The sequence below is a fragment of the Bombina bombina genome, chromosome 1, assembly GCF_027579735.1.
Source record: "Bombina bombina isolate aBomBom1 chromosome 1, aBomBom1.pri, whole genome shotgun sequence".
Taxonomy (NCBI): Eukaryota; Metazoa; Chordata; class Amphibia; order Anura; family Bombinatoridae; genus Bombina; species Bombina bombina.
In genome coordinates, this window is record NC_069499.1 from 434,122,861 (window position 1) to 434,143,283 (window position 20,423).

A 20,423-nucleotide genomic window follows, 5' to 3' on the forward strand; every position below is an offset into this window, starting at 1 on the left:
CAGGTCTTATCAATAGAATGGCAGGTAATCAATTTAGCTTTTTCAGAAGATTGTGGACAAGTGGTGCATTCCGGAGATAGTTCTATGGCCTCTATTGTCACATTTCACAATATTATTATATTGTTTCCTAGATGTTTAAGCTCTAGGAGTGAATACTCTGACTTTATAGTTTACTCTGATTTATGTGTTTTCTATCTTTCCTTATCTACTGAACAGAGTTCTACTGGAAAGAGTAAAAAAAACATTGTAATCTTTCTCTTTGCTTACCTTGGTTTCCTCCAGAGGCTGACAATTTAGAATCCATAGATATTTCCAATATCAGAACATGCTGCTTCAGTATATTCTGTTATAACCAAACTCTCAAGGTTTTAAGTTGAATGCATGGTTGTTGAAATTGTCTGCTGTTGTTAAATTAAATACAATTTTCAGCCTTGTAAACCTACAACTGTTTTTTTACTAATACTGGTTTAGTTTTTTTCTCTTGGATAATCCAATTTAATATATTCACAACAGATATTCTATCTGTTGGTGCTCTACAAATAACTTATAATTACTATATCTTTATTGATTCAAATTTTGTTTTTTGGAATGTATTTGTGTTCCAACACAAGAGGTTTTAGACCTCTTGGTATTTAATTTTTTCGGGTCTTGGTCCATATCCAACTGTTAACGATCTACAATTTCATCCTGGGAACTTTCTTTTGGTCTTAAACGATTAATGGATACCCATTTTTGTCTTCTTCTTTGTGAAATTTCTATCTGATTTCTTACATTTAAAACCATTTTTTCTAGTGACTTTTACAGCAGCAGGAAATATTCAGAATTTCAGCCACGTTATATGAAGCAGGCATACCTGTATTCTTTCATCAGGATGATATAATCTTGAAAGCTGTTGACAAAGATTGTCTATGACTTTTATTGCAGTCAAGATAATAGTTTACCTTCCTTCAGTCCTGATAAGCAGGAGAGTAGAAGGAAAACATTTTTCCGTTTGATTGTGGCATGTTGCTTTTTGATTTCTGCTAAGAGAGATCAATTACTTCATAAGATGGTAATCTTTCTATTATTAGATAGACATTCACAAAATCTACTATCTCCATTTAGATTGTTTTAGTTATTCTCCGATCATACAAATAATAGAATGAACATGTTCCAAATGGGCTCATTGTATACTAAACTAGGGTTTTGTGGTATTATGGGTTTCAAAGTAATGCCAAGCCAGATTAACTTTGTCAGTTACTGGTTGGAGATGGAATCATATCTTTATTTCATATTTCAAGCTTGGTGTACACCAGTCAGGTTGTACCGGGTTTTTGTTGTAGTGTTATCCTCATTAAAAGCTAGATATTAGCCTATCGGCTTCTGGAAAGTTTTATCGCAGGACTCTATCTTCAATTTTATATCTCTAAACTTTGGTTATATTCTGCAGTAATTTCTTGCATTTGTGTTTTTTCTTTCCCACTCTTATGTATTTCACAGCTTTGGGATTCTTCTCACTGGTAGGTATTAATACCAGGGAGGGCCAAGATAACTAGAAATTGTCACCCAAAATATAGTAATTTCAATATCTTGGCCCATATTCCTGGGTAATACCTACCAGGCTCCCTCCCAATTTTTTTTTCCAAGACCACCTATTGGCTGGACATCTCTAAAAGGAGGGGGTGATGCTGTCTGGGAGTTACCTTTATACAGGTAACTGAGGGAGTGGGCAGTTCTGTCCACGCCCCTTCGGGAAGGGGTTCTCACTGGTAGGTATTATGGGCCAAAATATGGAAATTACTATATTTTGGGTGAAAATTTTGAGTTTTCCTATTGAATAGAAAACAATCTGTGAGAAAACAAATGAATAAATCCATTAGTGCAAAATTAGGTTTGCCTATTGAAGAGCAGATTGTTTTTGGTAACTACACCAAAGTTTAACCCAAAAGAGATCCATAGGGAATAGAACTACTGATACTCTTTTGCTTTACTTAATAGAAAAAAAAAATTAAAGACAATGGGCCAGATTACAAGTGGAGCGCAAACGTTTACACCCGAATGATAAGGGATTTATTGCGGGTGTTTGCACTTATCAGGCTTACCACTGGTATTACGAGTTTAAAGTAAATGCGTTCGCATGAGGTCAAACACAATTTACACTAGAATGATTACCGCGACTTCAGAGCTCTGGTTAACTGTTTCACAAAACACATAAAAATACATTACAAAGTTGCACTTATATTAACACTGTCTAATAAAAATTATTTCAAAATATTGCACACAAACGTTATAAGGGCTCATAGATAGGAGGTCACAGGTGTTAGAGAAAAAAAAAAGGCAGCCAAAGGGCTTTAGCATAGAGATACATACATATACATGTCTAAAAATGGATATGTATGTTTATATTTGTCTATATATGTGTACATATGTATTTATATCTCTATATATGCATTTAAAGACATATATACACATATAAATACATAAATGCATATGTATACATATATAGACATATATAGGTGCATTGGAGCCCTTTGCAGTTAAGTAGATGAAAAAATGGAATAGCATATTTATGCAATATTCAAATTTAATACTTTATTATACTGTGTATTTAATGTGAATATCTAAAATTCCAATGTTCTGCACATAGAAGAATATGTTCTATGTATTTATAAATAGATAATCCTTTAAATATCTGCATATCTCTCTCTCTCTCTCTATATATATATATATATATATATATATATATATATCTCTCTCTCTCTATATATATATATATATATATATATATATATATATATATATATACATTGTACAAAAATAATATTTATTAATGAATAAATAGAACATATTACGTTATGTGAAGAACATGGAATGTGAAATATTAATATTTTCACGTTGGGTTATTGCACATATGCAATCTGGTTTGCGCGAGAATGGGGTTTTAATTTTCCCCCCGACTTTTTGTCTCCATTGACTTCTATAAGGGAATACGTAAGCGCACATGCAATATTCTAACTTTGGCTTTTTGCACTCATCGAGTTAACGCACAAGCAAAAACAATTTACTTTCAACTCATAATATGATCACTATCCGACGGGTGCAAAAAGCTTACTTCTATCACAATTAACACTCTAGCCAGAGCGTTAATTAGTGCTCCTCTTGTAATTTGGCCCAATATAAGGAATACAATCGCTGGCTATTTTGAACAATTATCATAATGAAAAACTAACTTTGAGCAACTATGGATATTGAATTTTACATGGGTGTTAAGTGAGCATCATATTGACCCAGGTGATATTAATAGCTTTATTAAGTTGTTTGTTTTAGCCATAATGAGGTCTAAAATGGGGCCACAACAAGCTTTACATTACAACTAAATAAATATATTTTTCTTACAAATAAGATGAACTGGAGCTATGTTTTCTTCCAAATGATGTACCTAATTTAAAACGCTTAAATGTTTAGAATGTGTCCAATGAGAGCTAAATCGCTATGTTTTAAAACCTTTTCAAAGAAATGCACATTGTTATAGTGTAATAGAAGCTGTGAGTACAGAAACAGAGAATTAATGCACATAAATTGCCATTTAAAGGCACAGTGTACACCAATTTTTATATAACTGTATGTAATAGAAACTACTATAAATTAGAATATAGACAGATACTAATATAAAAATTTAGAGTTAGTTTAATAAAATATTAATTTGTTATGGCCATTCAAAACTGGTTGAAGAAATATTTAAAAAAATATATGTATAAATATGTATGTGTGTATATATATATATCATCACAGAAGAAAAGCATTTACTGGACGTTACCATTTAAAATGTAACTTTACTTTAAAATACATAATGTTTCGCAACCGGTCCGGTTCCTTTTTCAAATGTAAAAATACAGGTCCCAAGACAAGAAACAGTTAACTTGCGGAATTAAAAGTTACATTTTAAATGGTAAAGTTCAGCGAGTGCTTTTCTTCTATGATGATATACTCTTCTACTTATTAGTACCCTGTCAGTTGAATTATAGTAAGTGCATACTGAGTGGACAAACATATATATATATAGAGAGAGAGAGAGTTTTCGAATGTAGATGGCGCAGGTCCTGTTTTCTTTTCAATGTAGTGAATGTCACAAGACGAATTCCAGATATCACTGGGAATGAAAACTTCACTGGTGTATATAAAAGTAAACCAGATGATATAAGTGAATGACTATATATATGTGTATATAGGAGGGAGGAGATAATACTACTTTAAAGAATATATTTGGTGCAACCCTTCAAACAGTTTATAAATATTAGAACTATAGAAAAGACAGAAAGTGGCATAAAGTACTGTCACTTTAAAAGAAAGGGATCATTGCACACAAAAATGTTTAAGAAAAATTCACTTATTTATTGAATTACATTTCATTATCTAATATATAATCGACTGGAATCTGCTCAGTGGCCTTGAACAGACTAACACAAATATTACACAAACACCTAAAAATGGAATCTAAACATAACAAATAAAGAAACCCTTAAGACATGTGTGATGGATATTACACAGTATTGTCCTCAAAATGTGACCGTAACCAAACGGCTGCACACAAGGTCAAGATTACTCACTTAGACCTAGATTTGGAGTTTGGCGGTAGCCATGAAAACCAGCGTTAGAGGCTCCTAACGCTGGTTTTAGGCTACCGCCGGTATTTAGAGTCACTCAAAATAGGGTCTAACGCTCACTTTTCAGCCGCGACTTTTCCATACCGCAGATCCCCTTACGTCAATTGCGTATCCTATCTTTTCAATGGGATCTTCCTAACTCCGGTATTTAGAGTCGTTTCTGAAGTGAGCGTTAGACATCTAACGACAAAACTCCAGCCGCAGGAAAAAAGTCAGTAGTTAAGAGCTTTTTGGGCTAACGCCGGTTCATAAAGCTCTTAACTACTGTACTCTAAAGTACACTAACACCCATAAACTACCTATGTACCCCTAAACCGAGGTCCCCCCACATCGCCGCCACTCGATTAAATTTTTTTAACCCCTAATCTGCCGACCGCCACCTACGTTATCCTTATGTACCCCTAAACTGCTGCCCCTAACACCGCCGACCCCTGTATTATATTTATTAACCCCTAATCTGCCCCCCACAACGTCGCCTCCACCTGCCTACACTTATTAACCCCTAATCTGCCGAGCGGACCTGAGCGCTACTATAATAAAGTAATTAACCCCTAATCCGCCTCACTAACCCTATAATAAATAGTATTAACCCCTAATCTGCCCTCCCTAACATCGCCGACACCTAACTTCAATTATTAACCCCTAATCTGCCAACCGGAGCTCACCGCTATTCTAATAAATGTATTAACCCCTAAAGCTAAGTCTAACCCTAACACTAACACCCCCCTAAATTAAATATAATTTAAATCTAACGAAATAAATTAACTCTTATTAAATAAATTATTCCTATTTAAAGCTAAATACTTACCTGTAAAATAAATCCTAATATAGCTACAATATAAATTATATTTATATTATAGCTATTTTAGGATTTATATTTATTTTACAGGTAACTTTGTATTTATTTTAACCAGGTACAATAGCTATTAAATAGTTAAGAACTATTTAATAGCTAAACTAGTTAAAATAATTACAAATTTACCTGTAAAAGAAATCCTAACCTAAGTTACAAATAAACCTAACGCTAGACTATCAATAAATTAATTAAATAAACTACCTACAATTACCTACAATTAACCTAACACTACACTATCAATAAATTAATTAAATACAATTCCTACAAATAAATACAATTAAATAAACTTGCTAAAGTACAAAAAATAAAAAAGAACTAAGTTACAAAAAATAATAAAATATCTACAAACATAAGAAAAATATTACAACAATTTTAAACTAATTACACCTACTCTAAGCCCCCTAATAAAACAACAAAGCCCCCCAAAATAAAAAATGCCCTACCCTATTCTAAATTACTAAAGTTAAAAGCTCTTTTACCTTACCAGCCCTGAACAGGGCCCTTTGCGGGGCATGCCCCAAGAAGTTCAGCTCTTTTGCCTGTAAAAAAAAAACCATACAATACCCCCCCCCAACATTACAACCCACCACCCACATACCCCTAATCTAACCCAAACCCCCCTTAAATAAACCTAACACTAAGCCCCTGAAGATCATCCTACCTTGTCTTCACCTCACCAGGTATCACCGATCCGTCCTGGCTCCAAAATCTTCATCCAACCCAAGTGGGGGTTGGCGATCCATCATCCGGTGCCTGAAGAGGTCCAGAAGAGGCTCCAAAGTCTTCATCCTATCCGGGAAGAAGAGGCGATCCGGACCGGCAACAATCTTGATCCAAGCGGCATCTTCTATCTTCATCCGATGACGACCGGCTCCATCCTGAAGACCTCCACCGCGGACCCATCTTCTTCCGGCGACGTCCAACTGCAGAATGACGGTTCCTTTAAGGGACGTCATCCAAGATGGCGTCCCTCGAATTCCGATTGGTTGATAGGATTCTATCAGCCAATCGGAATTAAGGTAGGAATATTCTGACTGGCTGATGGAATCAGCCAATCAGAATCAAGTTCAATCCGATTGGCTGATCCAATCAGCCAATCAGATTGAGCTCGCATTCTATTGGCTGATCGGAACAGAATTAGAATATTCCTACCTTAATTCCGATTGGCTGATAGAATCCTATCAGCCAATCGGAATTCGAGGGACGCCATCTTGGATGACGTCATTTAAAGGAACCGTCATTCGTCGTTCAGTCGTCGGCCAGGATGGATGTTCCGCGGTGGAGGTCTTCAGGATGCTGCCGCTTCGCTCCGGATGGATGCCGCTTGGATGAAGACTTCAATCGGATGGAAGAACTCTTCTGCCCCGCTTGGATGAAGACTTCAGCCGGATCATGGACCTCTTCAGCCCCCCGCTTGGGCTTGGATCAGGACATCGGAGGAGCTCTTCTGGACCGATCGGTGAACCTGGTATGGTGAAGACAAGGTAGGATGATCTTCAGGGGCTTAGTGTTAGGTTTATTTAAGGGGGGTTTGGGTTAGATTAGGGGTATGTGGGTGGTGGGTTGTAATGTTGGGGGGCTTGGGTATTGTATGTTTTTTTTAACAGGCAAAAGAGCTGTATTTCTTGGGGCATGCCCCGCAAAGGGCCCTGTTCAGGGCTGGTAAGGTAAAAGAGCTTTGAACTGTAGTAATTTAGAATAGGGTAGGGTATTTTTTTTATTTTGGGGGGCTTTGTTATTTTATTAGGGGGCTTAGAGTAGGTGTAATTAGTTTAAAATTGTTGTAATATTTTTCTTATGTTTGTAAATATTTTTTTATTTTTTGTAACTTAGTTCTTTTTTATTTTTTGTACTTTAGCTAGTTTATTTAATTGTATTTATTTGTAGCAATTGTATTTAATTAATTTATTGATAGTGTAGTGTTAGGTTAATTGTAGGTAATTGTAGGTAGTTTATTTAATTAATTTATTGATAGTGTAGTGTTAGGTTTATTTGTAACTTAGGTTAGGATTTCTTTTACAGGTAAATTTGTAATTATTTTAACTATTTTAGCTATTAAATAGTTCTTAACTATTTAATAGCTATTGTACCCGGTTAAAATAAATACAAAGTTACCTGTAAAATAAATATTAATCCTAAAATAGCTATAATATAATTATAATTTATATTGTAGCTATATTAGGATTTATTTTACAGGTAAGTATTTAGCTTTAAATAGGAATAATTTATTTAATAAGAGTTAATTAATTTTGTTAGATTTAAATTATATTTAACTTAGGGGGGTGTTAGTATTAGGGTTAGACTTAGCTTTAGGGGTTAATACATTTATCAGAATAGCGGCGAGATTCGGTCGGCAGATTGGGGGTTAATAATTGAAGTTAGGTGTCGGCGATGTTAGGGAGGGCAGATTAGGGGTTAATACTATTTATGATAGGGTTAGTGAGGCGGATTAGGGGTTAATAACTTTTTTATAATAGAGGTGCGGTCCGGTCGGCAGATTAGGGGTTAATAAGTGTAGGCAGGTGGAGGCGACTTGTGGGGGGCAGATTAGGGGTTAATAAATATAATATAGGGGTCAGCGATGTTAGGGCAGCAGATTAGGGTATACATAGGGATAATGTAAGTAGCGGCGGTTTACGGAGCGGCAGATTAGGGGTTAATAATAATATGCAGGGGTCAGCGATAGCGGGGGCGGCAGAATAGGGGTTAATAAGTGTAAGGTTAGGGGTGTTTAGACTCAGGGTACATGTTAGAGTGTTAAGTGCAGACGTCGGAAGGGTTACCGCATAGCAAACAATGGGGCTGCGTTAGGAGCTTAACGCGGCTTTTTTGCAGGTGTTAGGTTTTTTTTCAGCTCAAACAGCCCCATTGTTTCCTATGGGAGAATCGTGCACGAGCACGTTTTTGAGGCTGGCCGCGTCCGTAAGCAACTCTGGTATTGAGAGTTGAAGCTGCGTTAAAAATGCTCTATGCTCCTTTTTTGGAGCCTAACGCAGCCTTTATGTGGACTCTCGATACCAGAGTTATTTTTATGGTGCGGCCAGTAAAACACGGGCGTTAGTTTTTCGGGTCGTTACCGACAAAACTCCAAATCTAGCCGTTAGTTCCCAGAAGTTCAAGCTAGCTAGCAAGCTGAAAGTCCAGATTTATACTCTTGGTCCCGAGCCTGTCGGTCTAGCGGTGTGACATCAGAGGTGGGAGCGCTGATGATCTTACACACCCCTCATCTGGTTGGTTCAGCTCCACACGTCTCGGTATCATAGGCTGTACTGCTTGTCAGATGCAGGACTCACATGTAGCTGTTGTATAGCGTGTTTCAAAAACTTGAAGAGACTGTATAGTAACTTTCCATAAACACAGTTCTGTATTTACCAGCCAAGTAGGATATGTCCAATCCAACCCATACATACAGGGTATACCACAGATGTCTGGAAACTCCTCCTACAGGCTGTTAAATGGAAAGTCCACACATATGCAATAAAGGGTTAATCCTAAACAAGTTATTTCCATAACAAAATGTCCAAAAGCAACATGATGCAAATGGAGTATCACACTAAGCTAATTTGATAATAGAAGTAAATTAGAAAGTTGTTTAAAACTGCATGCTCTATCTGAATCATAAAAGAAAAATATTGGATTTTAAGTCCCTTTAAGAAAGACATCCACTGTAAAATGCTTTGATAAATTATTTAATGGGACCTACTGGCATTGTCTGTACGGAGTGCTGCTTCTTAGATCTGCACCAGGGGAACTTTTATCCTCTTGCCCATTCTTTAATATTTAAAGGGATAGTAAACATCAAAAATGTTATTGTTTAAAAAGATAGATAATCCATTTATTTACCATTCTCCAGTTTTTCATAACCAACACTGTTATAGAAATATACTTTCTTTCTAATGACACGGTGAGTCCACGGATCATCATCAATTACTGTTGGGAATATCACTCCTGGCCAGCAGGAGGAGGCAGAGAGCCCCACAGCAGAACTGTTAAGTATCACTTCCCTTCCCACAACCCCCAGTCATTCTCTTTGCCTACGTTAAAAGCAAGGAGGTAGTAAAGTTTAGGTGTCTGAAAGAAGATTCTTCAATCAAGATTTTTTTATTTTAGAGCAGAGCAAGTTTGTTCTGTTCCTTCCTGGAGTTTAGCCGTAGCCCATGTCAGTGGTGGATTTTAAGAAATTGGGAACTTGTGGGGTATAATCCTCACTGCGCCTCCCAAATAGTTGGTTGCTGCCCTAACTTGAAAGCCTGAGTAAGATTATTCAGTCTTTTTCTTTTCCACAGGTCCATGTGAGGAAGAATGCCTCTCAAACCTAGCGAGCTGTCCTGCTGCCGGATGGCCCTTTTGTCTTCTAAGGAGGGAGATGGTGCACTTTATAGACTCCTGCAGATTTTTTTTTAATTTTTTTTTTTATTGGATATAACGTTCTAAAGTGTATCTTTTTTTTATTTCAAAGTTTTTTATTAAGACAATTGTAGATCAAATAAATCACAGATATAAACAAACATAACATTGTACATGAAATTATGGTCAACATTTATGAGTATTTGAAAAATTTGAAGATAAATCAATACAGTTCCGGTTGGTATAGATAATAACACTATGATATCTGTATCTACATTCTCATTGATATAAGTCCATTACGCTAGTGTCGATATTGGAAATGAAGTCTTATTTTTCCATAAAGAGACATAAATAGCATTTGATTGCATTGATATTTACACCATCGTGCCCAGAGGATATCAGGATGTCATTTAGGTGAAGTTGTTTAAAATACATTTAAGCTATGTAGGTAATATCCGACCATGTCTATCATGCCTGCCCAAGGGTGGGGGGGAGACTCCTGCAGATTTTATGGGGACAACATTTATCCTGCTAGGATATTACTCATGGCAGTGTGCAGGCTTTTAATGTGAGATGAGGGAGATTCTGTTCCCTCTTTAATGGTGATAAAAGGGTTAACTGTTTTATGAGGCTTGTTTTTTGCTTTAAGCAAATGTAAATTTTATGGGCTTATGTGTGATCCTCTTATGTTGCTGCGAGGGCACCAATTAATTATTTTTATGTGAAGACGGCAGGGCCGGATCTCTGAACCTCTAGGTCCTTGTGTTACTCAGTATAGTCCTCGAGGTTTGGATAACAGACAGCCTTGGTGCTTTATTTCTCAGTAAATAGCAAGTAACGCTTATATCTCGCATAAGAAACTTTCTCTGTGTGTTTTAGCGCGTCGTGCAAGCTTTTTTTTGAGTCACGGCTTGTTAATGGGGTATTATATGCTACGACATATTATAGTCGTTATGCTCAGTATAAGTTTAACAACATCAGTCTTCTTACGGTGGATGCAATGTTAGTTTTGCTAATGTTTTATTATACAATGCTTGTAATGCATTTTTACTTGTCGGCACGATCCTCCGCCATCACACATTTCTGTGGCGGGAAGGACTCTGCAGTATACAGAGTAAGGTTATTTCTATGTATTCTGTTTGTGTCTGATGCTTTGATAAGAGCGGCAGCCCAAATGTTTTGACAGAATCCTAATCAGTTTAATCTATGTATTCTGTTTGTCACTTATTCCTTGGTAGGATCAGCAGCATATGGTATTGTGGAAATCTTATGGAGCGCTATGGTCCTCCGCCATTGCATATTTCTGTGGCGGGTAGGCCTCTGCAGTATGCAGACTAAGTGGATCGCATGCTGGCATAATGCTAGGATCTAGTTGGTGAGCCACGTGTCCCGTTTTTCTGCTTTGATTAGGCGGAACGGCTTCTTCCTCACGGCCATTATTATTATTCATTCAGTATGTTGAATAGCATGTTTTCTTTTTCCAAGATTTTGGAGATAGTTTAGACACCTCAGTCAGTCTGGGGTGTAGGATGGCTTTATTGCTTGTTCGTTGTTTGTGCTCACTAACTTTCCTTTTATAAAGTGACAGTTTTCAATACCTAATTAATTAAGAGTATATTTTTATTTCATATTTATGACATATTCTGACATTCATGTTGGTATGTTTGGCACAAATTGTTTTCTCTATGCAATCTGTGCTGTTCGTTTTATGACAGTTTTATTTATTTTATTAAAGTGTCAGCTAACTACCTAAGTGACAATATTTAACTTTTCAATTTTAAAATATTTCTGTCCTTGCCCTGTGCTCTTGTGGAAAGAGCTCTGTCGGTTATTCTTGCTGGCTTACCTTCAGAAGGAGCAAGCAGTGTATGTGAATTGTTGGTTTGTTCTCTTTATTTGGGGCAAATAATATACAATAATTTTTGTCTGCTATTTTTTCGCTTATCTCTTGATAGAGAGATAGAGCATTGCCTCTGAGCCCATTGTCTCCTAGGATGATGCTGTTTAGGCAATGCCACAGCTTTCTCCTGTAACGTCCCTAGCCCCTATGGCGTCACATGCAGTGCCTGCGGTTCCTCTAAATCTCCTAGAGGAGTTATTTGCCTACAGAAATTTCAACCCAGGTATATTATGGGATTCATGTGGCATTATCTGTTTTTCCTATCAGAAGTGATTTTGCAAGAGAAAAATTTGAATTCAGATAGTAGGATTTCTGCCTGCTTGTTGCTTTTCAGGTTGTCCTTCTTCATAGGTATGATGAGGATGCTTTGGTAGCCTCTGAGTGTGAAGTCTCAGATTCGGACAGTACAATTCCTTTATTTGATGCTGAAGTGGTATTATTATTATTCTTTATTTATAAAGCGCCAACAGATTCCGCAGCGCTGCCCATGGGTACAAGGATAACAGTACAATGGAGAAACAATACAATAAAAACAAAAGTTTACAGACAAATACAGGGGGAATTGAGGGCCCTATTCCCGTGAGAACTTTCAATCTAGATGGGTAGGAGGATGGGAAACAGGAGGTAGGGACTGCAAAGGTGAGAATGATATTAGTTAGGAGATAGATGAGGGCAACTGTTAGTTAAGTGAAGTTAGTTTGTTAATAAGTCGGGGCGATAGGTTTCCCTGAACAGAAAGGTCTTTAGGGAATGTTTGAAGGAGGAGAGATTAGGGGCAAGTCTGACAGCTCAAGGAAGTGCATTCCAGAGGGTTGATGCCGCACGAGAGAAGTCCTGTAGTCTAGCATGAGAGGAGGTGATGGTAGAGGATGCAAGAAGCAGGTCATTGTTGGATCTTAGGGGGCGGGCTGGGGTATATTTGTTGATGAGTGAGGACAGATAGGGTGGGGCAGCAGATATTCTTCAGATATAAGCTTGATCACCTTTGTGCATGGTTAAAGGAGGTTTTGGCTTCTTTGGGTGACTCCAATATGCCTATCATTGTCAACCCCACAGAATTTTGTCAACTTCATAGTTGCTTGATGTTTCTTCTCTGGGGATATGTTTCCTGTTCCAGTCCGAGCTTGGAGTTTTTATCCAGGAATGGGAGAAGTCAGGGTTTTCTTTTTCCCTATCTCCCTAAAGAAGATTTAGCCAGGGCACCGTGCCTTAAGTGGAAGAGGCCTTTTCTACTCTGGTTAGAGAATGTTGATACCTATAGAGGATAGCTGCTCTTTTTGGATCAATTGACTTAGCTAAGGACTTTTATGGAGGTTTGTATTGCCTCTGTGTCAAGTGCAGCATCTTATTGATGCTTTGCTTTGCCTGATCTCAGTTGGGTGGAGTTCCCTTTGAAGAGATCCAGAACAAAATTAAGGCTCCTGAGCCAATTCCTTTATGTCTGATGTTTCCAGGCTAGTCATTAAGCCAGGGGCTAAGTTATCTGGCTTCGCTGTGCTAGCCCGCGGAGCGTTGTGTAGCGAGTCCTCACACTTTCAAACTCCTTTTAGATTTTTCTTCTGAGCCCAGATTTCTGGTGTTTCCTTACAAGGGTAAGACATTTTTTGATCCTGATCTCAGAGATGAAAGATTTGCCTCCAATACAGAACCATTGGGAGGCTAATGCTCTCTGTTTTTCTTCAAACATGGGTATGAGCTGTCCCGGATAGACGGCGAACTTAGTACCTCAGGGTTACATAGTAACATAGTTACATAATAGATAAGGTTGAAAAAAGACCAAAGTCCATCGAGTTCAACCTATACATATCTAAAATACTTACAAAAAGCTCCAGTTAAGCTTAAATAACCCCACTAAAAGGTGGCCCATTTAATACTAGCGATCATATCCATGAATTTTGTTTATATACAGAAATGTATCCAGACTATTTTAAAATGTATCTAGGGTATTGGCATTCACTGCCTCCTTTGGTAATGAGTTCCACAATTTTTTTGCTCTTACAGTGAAAAAACGTTTCCGTTGCAGGAGATTAAATCTCCTTTTGTCCAACCTTAAATTGTAACCTCTTGTCAGAAACAATTTTCTTGGAATAAACAGAGCTTCTGCCATCTCTGTATATGGGCCTTGAATATATTTATAAAGTCACCTCTAAAGCGCCTTTTTTCTTAAAGAAAACAGTCCCAGTTTGGCTAGCCTCTCCTCATAGGTTAAATTCGCCAATCCCCTTATTAGCTTTGTGGCCCTTCTCTGAACTTTTTCTAGTTCTGCAATATCTTTTTTTGCGATCGGTCCCCAGAACTGCACTCCATACTCAAGGTGAGGTCTTACCAGGGCTTTATATAGTGACAGAATTATGCTTCCCTCCCTTGAATCAATGGCTCTTTTAATACATGCTAGTATCTTATTAGCCTTTGAAGCCGCTGCCCTGCATTGTGCACCCATCTTTAGCTTGTTATCTATTACTACTCCCAATTCCCTTTCCTCCTCTGTTTGGCTAAGTCTTGTCCCATTTAAAAAATATGTTGCCTGCTTATTTTTACTTCCAAAATGTAGAACCTTGCATTTTCCCGTATTAAATCTCATTTTCCATTTACCTGCCTATACTTCTAATTTTTGTAGATCCCTTTGTAATGAAAGTTCATCCTGCTCTGACCTAATGACCTTACTTAACTTAGTATCATCTGCAAAAATAGAGATGTCGCTATTTAATCCTTGCTCCAAGTCATTTATAAAAATATTACAAAGAACAGGACCCAGTACTGATCCCTTGGGGACTCCAATGATTACCTTTGTCCAATCTGAGTATAATCCATTTACTACTATTTGTTGCTCCCTATCTTTTATCCAGTTATTTATCCATGAGCTAACATTTTCAGCTATTCCCAGTCCCTTAATTTTGTGCATTAATCTCTCATGTGGCACTGTATCAAATGCCTTTGCAAAATCTAAGTATATCGCATCAACTGATTCCCCTTTATCTATATTTTTACTAAATTCCTTGTAGAATCTAATTAGATTAGTTTGACATGATCTATTTTTCCTAAAATCATGCTGATTAGAACTCATAATCTTGTTTACACGACTATGATTGTCAATATAATCCCTTATAATCCCTTCAAATATCTTTCCCACTATTGATGTCTGGTCTATAGCTTCCTGGATCATCCCTGCTTCCCTTTATGAAGAGTGGTACCACGTCAGCTTTATGCCAATCCTGGGGTACCATGCCTGAGGATAATGAGTCTTGAAAAATTAAGAGTAGAGGTTTGTATATAAAGTTCCCTTATCACCCTTGGATGTATTCCATCTGGACCTGGAGTTTTATTTACTTTAATATTACCCAGGTTTTCCTTGATATCCTCTAAACATAACCCAGTTAATGGTATGGACTGGCATGTTCTATTTTGTTCCAATAAAATAGAATCAAACCCTTACTCCAAGGCGCAGATTCCATCTCTCAGTTTTTATCTGTGGACAAGATAGCAGAGAGGCGTTTTCTTTGGGTGGGATCTTTTCATCCTATCTTAGACCTTAAGTGTTAATTTTTCTCAGTGTCCCATCCTTCAAAATTAAATCCTTTGGTTCGATTCTTGCTTTGGTGTAAGAGGGTCAATTCATGATGATCATAGATATGGAGGAAGTGTATCTTCAAGCTCCTGAGTTTTGTCATTCTGTCAAACCATTTCAGTTTGGCGCCCTTCCTGGACAACATGTTGGTTCAGGTGCAGTTCTTCCATCAAGCAGACTCTCATTCAGGGATCTTTTTGTCTTTTCTTTGTTCCCATGGATGGGAAGTGAATATAAAAAGAGTTTCTTTGTTCCAACTACAGGGGTAGTTTTTCTTAGGGACCATAATAGTTTCCCTATCCCTGAACTTTTTTCTGACAGAAGGTCAGAAATTCAAGGACTTTCCATGTGGCCTCTTTGTACATTTCTATTAGGCCTTCAGTGGCTTAAAGGTATGGTCTGATGGTCTTTTTGTTGGACATCGTTCTTTTTGCGCATTTCATCCGTGAGTTCTGCTGTTACACATGCTTGGATAGTTATACGGGGTTCAGGTGAATCTGTCTTAGGAGATAGGCTTTCCCAGAAGAGTCAGGGTTCTTACCCTGGAGACCTGCCTGGATGATAGTGCCACAGTCGCCAGCCTTTGGGCTAGGGACTATGGACTTGGGAGGAGTCTGTTTTTCCATTCCTCTTGGAGTTTAGATCGCTATGCAATGTGCTGTTGATCAGTTGTCCTTAACCCGGTTTTTCAGGTTCTAGTTGGACTAGTTTTCCTCAGTGATGTGCATAAACCACCTGGAAGGAACCTAGAGTGGACGGACGCTCACTATTGCTGTTTTCCTTCTTTTTATTCCTGGAGGGAATGCTGGGAGCGGACTTTTTGAGAAGTCAGACCTTTTATCCGGGTGCTTTATCTGATCTCTCCAGATTAACCCTTGTGTAAGTAGGACTAGCTTCCTAGATATGTTTAGAGGTTTGGAGGTCAGCAAGCTGTCCTAATATGCAGCCTTTGGGATGTAATCTCTTCCTCCATGAAGGTTGTTCCTAAGGAAGGACATTCCGATTTGGGTCCTTCCTTCATCCAAATTTGTATTCGCTAAGACTTTCTTTTTGGTGTTTTGAACACTTAGTTATGTCTATGCAATGTTTTTCTGCAGTGGTCATTGTGACCTTGATTCAGGATCACAAGCCTGTTCCTGGTATTTTCCATAGGGTATGATGTGAGTACCTTAGGGGGGAGATTCCAAGGGTTACTCTTGAAAGTAGAGTCAGGATCCTAGGATGTTCTCTTTTCTTCAGGAAGGTCTAGAGAAGGATTGTCAGGGTCTGGTGAAGTTAAATTTCTGCTTTTCTCTTGTTACAGGTGTCTGTCGGATGTTCCAGATTTGTATTCCTGTCAGGCCCTGGTTTCTTCAGGCCTGTATTTTAGTCGGTTGTTCTTGTTGGAGCCTTTCCTTGTTTTTTATTTTTGCAACAGGCTCAGGTTGAGCCATTGCATTTCAGAGATATTTAATTTTTACCTTGAAAGGTTTTCTTTATTTCCACGTTCTATTCTGCTCAGAGATTTTTGGACTCTCGGTTTGTAGTGTGATGCTCCTTAACTCATATCATTCGGATAAAGCAGTTTTACGCACCAAGTTTGTTTTTCTTCCTAAAATGGTTTAGAGCAGGAAATTGTTGTTCCTTTTCTCTGTTCTAATCCTGTCATGAAGATCGTCTAATACACAACTTAGACGTTGTGCATGCTCTTCAAACTACTTGCTGGCTACAACGGACTTCTTCAGTCTTCTGCTTTGTTTGTTTGCTTTTCTGGGACTTTTAAAGGTCAGAAAGCTACTGCCACTTCTCTTCTCTTTGGTTGAGAAGTATTATTTGTTTGGAATATGAGACGGCTGTACAGCAGCCTTCTGAGAGAATTATAGCTCATTCTGCCAGGGCGGTGTCTTCCTTGTAGGCCTTTAAGATGAGGCGACTGTTGATCAGATCTGACATTTTTGCCTCGGTCGAGGCGTCCTTCGGGAGAAAGGTTCTTCAAGCAGTGGTTCCTTCTGTTTAGGATACCTGTCGTGTCCCTCCCTTATCATCGGTGTCCTCTAGCTTGGGTATTGATTCCCAACAGTAATTAATGATGATGATCCGTGGACTCACCGTGTCATTAGAAAGAAAACCAAATTTATGCTTACCTGATAAATTTATTTATTTCTTGACACGGTGAGTCCACGGCCCTCCCTGTTTTTCAGACAGGTTTTTTTTATATAAACCTCAGACACCTCTGCACCTTGTGTTGTTTCCTTTCTCTCCTTTTCCTTCGGTCGAATGATTGGGGGTTGTGGGAAGGGAAGTGATACTTAACAACTCTGCTGTGGTGCTCTTTGCCTCCTCCTGCTGGCCAGGAGTGATATTCCCAACAGTAATTGATGATTATCCGTGGACTCAACGTGTCAAGAAATAAATACATTTATTAGGTAAGCATAAATTTGTTTTTTTACCTCTGTAATTACCTTGTATCTAAGCTTTTGCAGACTGCCTCCTTATCTCAGATCTTTTGACAGACATGCATTTCAGGTAATTAGTGCTGACTCTTAAATAACTCCACGTACATGAGTACAATGTTATTTATATGAAACACATGAACTAACGCCCTCTAGCTGTGAAAAACTGTTAAATGCATTCAGAAAAGAGGCAGCCTACAAGGGCTTAGAAATTAGCATATGAGCCTACCTAGGGTTAGCTTTCACTTAAGAATACCAAAAGAACAAAGCAAAATTGATGATAAAAGTAAATTAGAACGTTGTTTAAAATTACATGCCCTATCTGAATCATGAAAGTTTAATTTGGACTTTACTATCCCTTTAACTGCAAAATGCAAAAAAAAAAAAAAAGTATTTGCGGGCTGGAGAGAAGATTAAAGTATAGTATCTGTCCATAGCATAAAACAGACCAATTTAACACCTCCCTTTGCAGTCACCTAAGCTTAGCTTCCTGTTGTTGAGCCACGCTTCTCTTCTTGGTTTTCTCTACAAAGGACACACAGGACCTCCATAAATTGTAATAAAATCGTCCTCAACTGGGATCCTTGATTGCACAACCAGCTTACTTTATATAAAAATACTTTTTAAAAGACTTCATTTTATTATTTTAATCAAGAGACTTAGGCCCCTATTTATGAAAGTCTGGCGGACCTGATCCGACAGTGTGGATCCAGTCCGCCAGACCCCGCTGAATACGGCGAGCAATACGCTCGCCATATTCAGCATTGCACCAGCAGCTCACAAGAGCTGCTGGTGCAACGCCACCCCCTGCAGACTTGCGGCCGCTTGCTCAGAGCAGGCAGACAGGTTATGGAGCAGCGGTCTTTGTGACCGCTGCTTCATAACTGCTGTTTCTGGCGAGCCTGCAGGCTCGCCAGAAACACGGGGCATCAAGCTCCATACGGAGCTTGATAAATATGCCACTATGTGTAAATTGTAAATGTTCTTTGTTTACTTTTAAATACATAATTGCATTAGAGTGATTTGAATTTTCCTTGACCATACATTACTTTATTCAGCCTGCTAATCATGTGCACTATTTTGACTAATTGCGTGCTCATGGCCAAGAACAGCACTTCAGACTGGGCGAAGATTCTGGAGTAAGTAAAGGCAGAATTTAGAACCTCACTTCACCTCAGCTTGTGTATTGAACCTGCATTTCTTCCTACAATATAATTTTAACCTACACTGACCCGTGCTATGGAAAAACATGGAAATATTCTGTGTAGATCATATATCATAATTATTGAACTAATAGGACTTGGTATGTAAAAAAAAAATCATGGTTTCTCTTTTTAAATACGTAGCCCCTTTTACAATCAGAACACCCATCTATTGACTAGATTACGAGTGGAGCACTTATTATCGCTCACGCTCATGCGCTAACTGCGCTCAACTTCAACTTTTTGCATGTGTTCTATACCAAACGTATTACAAGTTGAAAGTAAAAAGTTTTCACTTGCACGCTAACACAAAAAGTCAAAGTTACAATATCGCAATCAGGTTAACACATTCCCCCATAGACTGCAATGGAGAGTGAATATATGGTATATAGGTATAGATATATACAGAAATATCTAGGAATATCAATTTAAAAATACTTAAACTTAGAACATATTCCCTTTTTTGAAGAATATTGGAATGTGAAATATTTACAGTGCATATACACTTAAATACTTTATTAAATATTAATATTGCATAAATATGTTCTATTTTTACATGTTTAGCTACTTGACTTCAAAGGGCTCCAATGTACACACACACACATATATACATATACATATATATATGCAGCCAAAAGAAAATGCACTCTCAGGACTTTCATAAACAGGTTACTTTTATTTCTGTAACGTTTTCGGAGGTCTTGCCTCCTTCATCAGCATAAATAAAGTGAAAACAAACAAACTCTTAAATAGTGACATACTCACTCAAAATCATTTCAAACCACTACCTGTGCTGGCGCCAAAATTACCGGTGTTGGAACGCATAATGCGTTCCAAATGTGCTAAGTGGCGGAAGTAGTGCGCCAAACTACTTCCGGTTGTCAAAATTCTATAGCCGTAAATAATCGGCTTTCTCTATGTGAATGCCATAATTATAAAACCATTGTGGCATATTATCTAAACGCATAAAGCAAACTCTTAGCGTGCAAACGATTGTGCTGATACTTTGACTAGTGATAGTAAATGTGACAGCCGCTTGTTGCCATGACAACTTAAACAATACTGGAGTGTAATCCTGTACAGGGACAGACTAACAGTAACTATGTTTCTGAATACACCAAAGTGTGTTAAAACAGGCATGATGTTTGGCTACAATGTGAGTGTTTAAAGATGGTGTATATATTGATAAAAGAGGATAAACAAATCTAATTATTAGGCACGCCAGCTGATATATTGTGCTATATATATATGTGTAGTGTTACCTTATGTTGAAGATATTGAGTCAATATGTCCAATATTCATAAAGGAATCTCATATGGAGATATGTACCTCCGATATATAGCCTTCAAATTCTACATAACTAAAATATTAACGATTATCGTTTATCTGCGATCTTCCCATTAGTATGAGCTGTTAACATGCATATTATTCCAATCCTCTGTCAAAAACCCTTTATGTATTTTTGAAATTTATACCGC

General features: G+C 37.8%; 1 protein-coding gene across 1 annotated transcript in view; it reads left to right on the top strand.

Moving 5' to 3' along the window:
* The window catches only part of LOC128658283 (sodium channel protein type 2 subunit alpha-like), a 380,151-nt gene that overhangs the window by 24,689 nt on the left and 335,039 nt on the right, over window positions 1-20,423 (top strand). The window contains exon 3 of the mRNA XM_053712819.1: window positions 18,793-18,882. Within this exon, the coding sequence (XP_053568794.1) occupies window positions 18,793-18,882 (90 nt within the window). The remainder of the gene's footprint in view (window positions 1-18,792; window positions 18,883-20,423) is intronic.